General features: G+C 42.7%; 2 protein-coding genes across 2 annotated transcripts; both read left to right on the top strand.

Moving 5' to 3' along the window:
* Positions 1 to 2,186: 2,186 nt before the first annotated feature.
* LOC110887822 (uncharacterized protein K02A2.6-like) lies at positions 2,187 to 2,921 on the top strand. Its single transcript, XM_022135388.1, has one exon. It carries the CDS (start codon positions 2,187 to 2,189, stop codon positions 2,919 to 2,921), a length of 735 nt encoding a protein of 244 aa, XP_021991080.1.
* A 5,584-nt stretch (positions 2,922 to 8,505) lies between these two features.
* On the top strand, positions 8,506 to 8,925 carry LOC110887823 (heterogeneous nuclear ribonucleoprotein U-like protein 1). The gene has a single exon (XM_022135389.1). The coding sequence runs from the start codon at positions 8,506 to 8,508 to the stop codon at positions 8,923 to 8,925; it is 420 nt and encodes a 139-aa protein (XP_021991081.1).
* Positions 8,926 to 9,113: the final 188 nt, after the last annotated feature.

Below are 9,113 nucleotides of genomic sequence, written 5' to 3'. Positions count from 1 at the left end.
CCACCAGCAAAGGTTGCCAAACCTTCAACATCAAACGAACCGGAAAAATGGGTTCTCAATGAGGAGTATCTAGAGCAAACCATTTTACTAGGGCACGCCATTTCACCGGCAATACGAATACAGTTAAAGGAATTACTTTCAAACAATATAGACATCTTCGCCTGGTGCCCAACAGATATGACTGGAGTTGCACGAGATATAGTGCAACACTGTCTGAACGTCCGACCTTCAGCAGAGCCCCTCGTGCAAGGAAGGCGCAGTCTCAGCGCAGAAAAGGCAGAAGCAATGAACGAGCAAGTAACAGAGTTACTCAACGCTGGGATCATGCGAGAAGTACAATACCAAACCTGGGTCGCCAACCCAGTAATGGTTCAAAAACACAATGGCGGGTGGCGCATGTGCGTCGACTTCAAAGACCTCAACAAAGCTTGCCCGAAAGATTGTTATGCGCTCCCGGAAATAGATAAGAAAGTTGACTCTCTAGCATCCTTCCGCTGAAAGTGTTTTCTCGACTATTATAAAGACTACCATCAAGTACAAATGAAAGAGGAAGATGAAGACAAAACAGCCTTCCGTATAGATAAGGGCATCTTTTGCTATACGAAAATGCCTTTTGGTCTCCGCAATGCAGGTGCTACTTACCAGCGCTTGATGGATACAGTCCTCGGGGAAGACATTGGTAAAACAGTAGAAGTTTATATGGATGACCTCGTCATCATGAGCCAAGAAGAAGAGACCATGCTCGCAAACATTCAGCGCACTTTTGATTCATTGCGCAGCGTCAATTTAAAGCTTAACCCAACGAAATGCTCCTTCGGAATGGAGGAGGGCAAATTTCTAGGGTTCATAGTAACCCGTCACCAGCAACAGTTAAAGAGATGCAACGACTTGCGGGATGATTAGCAGCCTTGAATAGATTCCTAGCAAACCACGCCGCGAAGTCTTACCCGTTCATTAGCACATTTTGCAATTGCGCCAAGAAGAGCCGTTTTCAATGGACACCAGAAGCGGAGATAGCCTTCAAGCAAATGAAGGAATGTCTAATCCAGTTACCAACGTTGACAGCACCGCGAAAAGAAGAACCGCTAATCTTATATCTGTCCGCAGCGGAGGTAGCGGTTGGCGCAGTGTTAATGGTGGAAAGAGAGGGCGTTCAAACCCCGATATACTACATTAGTAAGATGCTAACTGGACCAGAGACACGCTACTCTATGATAGAAAAGCTCGTCCTCGCACTAGTACATGCGTCACAAAGACTACGTGGGTATTTCTCTGGTCATGTTATTACAGTACTCACTAATTACCATCTAGGCCAAATTCTGTCTAAACCCGATGTCGCGGGAAGATTAGCCAAATGGGCCATCGAGCAAGGAGGATACAATATCCTATATAGACCTCGACCAGCAATCAAAGGGCAAGTGTTAGTAGACTTCGCCACAGAAGTTCCCATATACAAAGTACAGGAATATGAGGCGATCCAAAACCCTATTCCAATCTTCGACGATAGGGTTTGGACGTTGCACACAGACGAAGCTTCTAACGATGATGGTGCAGGTGCAGGCCTCCGACTCGTTAGCCCAGATGATCACGAGCTCACATACGCAATACGCCTAGATTTCAAAAGTATAAACAACGAGGCAGAATATGAAGCATTTCTTGCAAGCCTCCGTTTGGCACTTAATGGGAGCAAAAAACCTTGAAGCTCATGTCGATTCAAAGCTAGTGGCTGAACAAGTTAATGGCCATTACGACGCTAAGGGCGAAGCCATGGCTTTATATCTAGAGCAAGCACGAATGCTTATCAGCCAGTTCCAAACATTCAAAATAGTTCACATAAACAGAAGTGAAAATAAACATGCAGACGCGTTGAGCAAATTGGCTGCCACCAGTTTCAAGCATCTAGCAAAAGAAGTCCGCATTGAGGTATTATCCAATCCATCCGTTCCTTTAAAACAAGTAAACATCGTCGAGGTCGGCAGCCCATCCTGGATGTCCCCGATCATCATGTACCTGCAGCATGGCAAACTTGCAGAAGGAAAAGCGGAAGCTAGGAAGATCCAGAACAAAGCGCTAAACTACGAAATGGCAGACGGTATTTTATACCAGAAATCATTTATGGGTCCACTCCTACGTTGTGTCGATAAAACAGATGTGCAGTACTTGGTTAGAAAAATCCACGAAGGATTATGTGGGATACACGCCGGACCACACATGGTAGTAGCAAAGATAATGAGCGCAGGCTACTATTGGCCGGGGATGCATGTGGACGCAGTGGAATTATTACGCAAATGCGCGACATGCCAGTGCCATGCGCCAAAAATCCTTCGTCCAAAAATCCTTTAGTACCAGTCACCTCCGCCTGGCCTTTTCAACAGTGGGGTATCGACCTTGTCGGTCCTTTCCTTGACGCACCAGGCGCAGTTAAATTCATTATTGTAGCAGTTGACTACTTCACCAAGTGGGTAGAAGCTAAAGCATTGGCGTCAACTACAGCAATGGTAATCCGCAAGTTTATATGGGAACATATCATCTGTCGGTTCGGGTTGCCCTTGCGCATTATTTCAGATAACGGCACAAATTTTGCCTCAGAAGATCTCCAAAAGTGGTTTAAAGAAATGAAGATCGAGCACAAATTTGCCTCTGTGGCGCACCCACAAGCAAATGGGCAGGTCGAAAGTATAAATAAACAAATAGTGGATGGCATCAAAGCGAGATTAGGGACGGCGCGCAGAGGATGGGTAGATGAGCTCCCTAGCATCTTATGGGCTCATCGCACCATGCCAAAAACTAGTACGGGGGAAACCCCATTTAGCCTGGTATATGGATCAGAGGCAGTAATACCAGCAGAAATAGGACTCCCCTCGCCGCGCATGATTGCCATGGAGAAGCAGGACAATGAAAAAAACGAAGGATGGATCTAGACCTTCTCAAGGAAAGACACGAAAATGCGGCCATCGCAGAGGCAATGTATAAATCCAAACTTGAAAAATACTACAACGCGCACGTTCGGATATGTACCTTCGTCCTAGGAGACGTCGTCCTGCGCAACAAAGAAGCATCCAATGCGGAGAAGTCGGGCAAATTAGCACCTAAATGGGAAGGACCATACATTATCAACGAGGTCCTGGGCAAAGGGGCGTACACCCTAAAAAGGATCGACGGAACAACTATTCCTCGCACCTGGAACGCGCAGCAGCTGCGCAGGTGTAACCTTTGCAGTCTATCCCAGTCATTTTAAGATTTAGGAACTTATTGGCGATTTGTTCCTTTTCATTAGGAGGACATAATTTTCTTTCAACAATTTCCTTAAAGTTGATCCATTCCATATTATAAACTATGTCACTTCCCCTAGACTGGAGAATAGTATTCCACCATTCTAAGGCTGTATTTTTGAAAAGATTAGAAGCAGACATAATCTTATCTTCGTCTGCACATTTACTTATTTTTATGACTGCTTCAGTCTTTTCTATCCAATTTGCAATGGCTCCTTTATTGCCTGAGAATTCTATTGGTTTGCAGGCCAAGAATTATTTATAAGAACAACCGTAAGAGGGGTTTGGCAGAGATGAGGTTCCTTCATCTTTTGATGACTAGCTAATTGACGATAACCGTCCGACGTACCTTGCTCACTTATACTGTAAACTAACAAATAGTCAAATAACACAAAATAATATTGAAGAAACACTGGTTAAGTGACCGGAATCAACTAAACCAGGGGGTTCGGTTCTGCATAAAAGGGTTGGTTTCTCCTCGTTCGGTTCGTGGGTGACAAATCTTTTTCTCTTCACGGTAACTGCAAAATAACCACCGTTAGACTCGCCACGGGGAGAATGGGGGTTCTCTTAGTGACCACCCTCCGGCGTGAGAATAAGTACAGGTTTATGAAGAAGAAGAAGTATAAGTGAAGTGAATGTAACTTGAATTATCCTTCTATTTATAGCCGAAGTTTGGGCGGGAAAACTTGTTGGTGAAATGTTGACGGAAAATGTTAATTCCGTAGGCGGTTATTTTTCCCTCCGTTAATCATTTATCGAATGTGAGAGCACACGGATCGCGATATTTGATCAACGATTGGGGTATTGCCACATGGAAAGTGGGCAAGTGAAGATCGCTCTTCAATTTAGTGTCATCATCGTGACTATAAGAGAGCCTGGGATGATGACACGTGGTCAGACGGTTATAACCGTCTGGTGATGCACGATAGAGCCTTCTAGAAGATTACAACTATAATCCTGTGTGGCTCCTTACTGTATGGCATCAGTGAAGTAAATAATATCCAAGTCTGGATATTATTTGGATATTATTTATGCGGGAATGTATATTAGGATTTTTATCCTTATCTGTTATGGAGAGAGGCGCAAGGAATCGTTAGCTTCCTTTTGGCGCGCAGGTGTTGCTTGTTGTTTTTCTTCTAAGTTCTCTTCGTTGGACCAGTGCGTGGCCGCGCGAGGTCTAAAGAGGGTTAGAAGGATGAGGTTGTGGTATGGTCCCAAGTACTTGAAGCGAGGTTTTTGGGACCTTACCCCTTCAAGTCCCCCCAGTCTAGTGTTGCTCTTATGTAAATAAGTGGAGCACTGGACTATGAGAGAGAGGTGCTTTTGTTGTAGAGTTTTTGGCGCGAAAGTGGAGAATATTTTTTGGTAGAAGATAGTCTTTGCTTATTATTTTGATTTTGAAAAATCTTGATTTTAGAAAGATGGAAATCTTACAAGGGAAGATATTTGCATCTTTCTTTATTCTGAACTGTTATCTTGAGCGAAGAGCTTCTTTAATTATGAGCTGACTATTGCTTACGTCATTGTGAAAATATGGTTTGTATTGCCTCTTCGTCTTCTAACGGAACTGTAGCTCTGGGAATGTGTGTGGACTCTGTCAGAGAGTTTTTAATGTGATGTGACCGTTGCAGTGGCAGCGCCGTTTCTAAGGCAACTGATTTGACACTTAATCATCACAAATCCTTCCTTCAATGCTGACATTAGCCTTTTCTGGCCTATATATTCATATTGGTTGTGAAGTTTTTTCCAATTTTGGGAAAAAATGAGGACTTGGCGACAGCCGAGACGCCGGAGAATTTCTGAAATTCTGAAAACCTTTGACGCCGTTGACGGTCTGCTTTTTCTCTCCGACACGTTAACTGACTCTGTCGTTAAAAATGGATGTATTCGTGGTGCAATTCTCCTTGATTCTTCAAGGAATCGAACCTTCTCCTGTCTTGCAGATGATAATAACGGGGGGGGGGTTACTAGGTTATCAGCACATGCCGTCAGTCAAGCATTTCCGGCTGACTGGAGAGGCCGGTGCTCCATTGTGTACCAAGGACGCCGCCATGGTTTTTATGCTGCTCCTTTGGCCGAGGCTTTGACTGGTGGGAACATAGCTGTTGCTGCAGAAGATGATGGGGAAAGTGCTAACCCATGGATTGTTGATCCTCATCCTCTTTCTGAGTATGGTGAAGTTCTCCATACTCCGTTTGGTGTATTAGATATGTTTCTTGGTGTGTAGCTTGTTTGATCTGTAACTAATATTTTGATACACTGCTGTGTTTTGTAAATCTTTGTTAAAGTGCTTTGTTGCACTAGTAACTTTTCTGATGCACTGTTGTGCATATTTATTTTTTGGTAATTATATGTTGTGTTTGAATTACAATATGTTGCATGTGCATAATTACTTTGTTTAGGTAAAGCGAATGAGAATGGTATTGTGCTCATGTGTGAACGTAGGTCTAGACTGTGCGCGGGGCTTGTGCCTATTAGACCGTTCATGAGGTTTACAATGTTCACCATATTGTTTTCGCGTATACCAAAGGAATTATATGCAATTTGTAATAAACAATAACATATGTAAAGATAATATTTGCATTAATAAGGCGCGGGGCCGATGATAAAAAGTACAATGGAAAAAATACATTGCCTGTATAAGTCTGGCTTTTGAATAGCTTGGCATAGTGCCAACTTTAGCCTCACCTGAACCAGTGTTAAACTCCCATTACGTTTGAGGATTAATTAGTGAGATTAGACACGTAGTCAAGGCAACTAGACCACAAACCATAGAAGAAGCAGTAGAACTAGCCAATACCCTGACTGATGAATTGGTACTCTGTAACACCACGTAAAAACGTGTCCAATTATATATAGACACGTGTGCTAAACTCTAAATGTATGAAAATTTTAGTTTGAAGGACTAAAGTTGACAAACAATGAAACTATGTAAGCAGAGGGACTAAAAGTGTCAACATGCCAAACTTAGGCCTCTGAATGACCATGCGTGAAGAATATATCCTTAAACGAGTGATCAATTGGATATAAGAAGTCGTTTGTGAAAATAATCGGAAGATTATAAAACTACAAGGGTTAAATGTGTCAACATGTTAATTCTGACCTCTGAGTGACCTTTTAACGAAACCGAGGCTTCGAAATATTCAAATATACTCCCAAGAATAAGTGATAAAAATTTCACATGGTTTCAAGATCGTTAAGCATGTTTTCAAAACTTTGGGCTATAAGTGTCAACTTGACGAAACTTGCATTTATAGTGATAATTAACGAACCCGAGCCTAACGAAGTTAGTTTATACATCCTTGAGCCTCAACAAACTACCTACAAGGGCCTTATATGTCAAAAATGAGGTTAAATGGGGTTTTAAACGACCAGGGACTAAAGCTGCCAAGTTGCAAAGTGTTTTAACCTGTAAAACAGGTCTACGCGGGCCGCGTAAGACCCTTTAAGATCTTACGCGGGCCGCCTAAAAATGCCCAACACAGAAAAATCATGACAGGTGAGGGTTAAAGCTGTTACACCGCCTCAACCTCAATAGTATCGATTCAAGGGGCTGTATGTTGGTTTATTTAACCCACTAGGACACCTGGGGTGATCCTAGGGACTCCCATAACAGGTGTGGATGATCTAGATTCATGAAACTTAGTATATATAGTCTTTAGTTCATGAGTTCAAGAACTCACTTTTGCAAACAATCTACAAACATCTATCTCTGGTGCTATCAAGGATTAGGTGAAGATTATAAGTGTAGAAAAGACAGCAAGCATTTCCGTTATTTATTTCCTAACACTTTGAATTTTGATGTCAGCGGAACACTTCTGTGGCTGAATCAGTGGCATAGCTCTGATACCACCTTCTGTCACAGTCCCCGATCCCAAATCTCCGGGAACGGGCGGCCGCGAGCCAGTTTCGGTGGTATCACGTTATTGTCTAGTTTGGCAGCGGAAATTTCATCAGGACCGTAGTTAGGAAATATTTAATCAGAGTAAAATACCACATTTCCATAATATTAAACACATGGGTAAAACCCAAGTTTTTAGTACACAGTTTTCATATGAATACATCCTATTTTTATTTAAGAAAAACATCTATTTCTTTTAGGTAACTTTATTGCCACTTTTCCAAGCCTTCAGTGCTGTCATACTGGTGAGTGAATCCCAGTTTAATCAAGTTTAAGTAAAAACCAATTTGCAGTATTGAGGGCGCATCCACAATTACATTTGTTTCCAAGATATAACAATTAATATCAGTGGTACTGTCATACTCAACTTGTGGAATTTTACCACGCCAGTAACAAATTTTGTATACAAAACCCCAACATACCCACTATAATTGTATTCTTACAAATACTCAATAACTGCTTAGTATATGTTTAATTAAGTGAGGTTTTGTAAAAACATTTAACAAAAAAGAGGATTGCTCACATTGCTGTTTTAGGGTTTTCAGTAAGGATTTCCTGGGAATAATCTATAAATTACACAAATGCACGTGTGTTAGTATAATAACCCATTTTAACATTAGTAATACCCTCCCCGAGACGGCATTCCAATGACTATGTCGGGCAGAACCACGACAGCCGTTACGGAACCCTGGATCAATCGGGCAGAGTATCTAATACGTCTCTAGGGGTTATAATACTTACATCGTAGCAGAACCTCGCTATTTAGGGGGTATAATACCCGAGTATAATCTCTACTATTCAGAATTTAAGATTTGAGAATGATTGTGAGCGATCGGAACTGAAAGCCGATGCCCTTCTTATATAGGTGCTGAATCTGGTCCTCACGCGGCCAGCGTAAGAGTAGCCTTAGCGCTATGCGGCCCGCGTCAAACCTCGGTCAAAGCGTAGCTCGTCCGGATCAGTGTATAGACTTGCCACGATGATGACACGTGTCATCACCGGGCTGTGCCACAATTTCGATCTCACGCGGCCCGCGTAAGAGTTAAGGTGAGCTTAGCCTAAACTTAAAATTCAACGAATTCAGGCTTTAGCCTTGATACCGCCCGCGTAAATGGTTGGGGTGGGTCTATGCGGCCCGCCTCAACTTAATTTTTCTTGTTTTTAATTATTTTTAAATGCAATACTGTATTTCGGGCTCCGTTTTCACAAACGGGGTGTATTTAAAGACATATTGGGGTATTTCAAAATATATTAGGGTGTCGGAAAATAATCAAGGGTGTCGGTTTAATTTGAGGATTGTTACACCCTCCTATTATCGAGGATCCCCAAATGGGTGGACCCTCGAACGCGGTGCCGGAGAACGATCCTCCGCCAGTTTCTTATGCACCACCGCCACCGCCAATGGGTTTTGACAACCCAATCGCAACTTACCCAGGTTCTTCTGGGTACAACCCTTTTGAAAATCCATCAGGATATCCATCGGATTATGGAACTCATGATCCGTACCTTACAACTGCACAATACCATCATCTTTACCCTTCTTCTTCTTACCCTCCAGTTTATCCAACTGGATACCCGGTACAGGGTTATCAATACCCGCCTTACCAGCAACCTCCTCCCCAGCAGCAGCAAACTCAGGAGATCCTGGAAAGGTTAGATAGGGTTGAGCATGAGGCAAACAAAACCAAGAAGCAGCATAGTAGCTTTCTCAAAGGCCTTGCGAGCCTAATTAAGGGCAAGAAGAAATAGGAAGTTACTTTATCTTGTATTGTCTTTTAATCAAGTCCCCGCGAGGACATTATTTTATTTTCAATCAAGTCCCTGCGAGGACATTTTGTTTTCAGTACCTAGTCCCTGCGAGGACTCGTTTTCTGTTTCTGTAGCCCCTGCATGGGCAGTATGTTCTTTTTAAGACCCGTTTAGGGCACTTGTAGTAG

Source organism: Helianthus annuus, chromosome 6 (assembly GCF_002127325.2).
Source record: "Helianthus annuus cultivar XRQ/B chromosome 6, HanXRQr2.0-SUNRISE, whole genome shotgun sequence".
Taxonomy (NCBI): Eukaryota; Viridiplantae; Streptophyta; class Magnoliopsida; order Asterales; family Asteraceae; genus Helianthus; species Helianthus annuus.
Note: the sequence above shows the minus strand (reverse complement) of the source record. Positions and strands in the feature narration are given on the sequence as shown.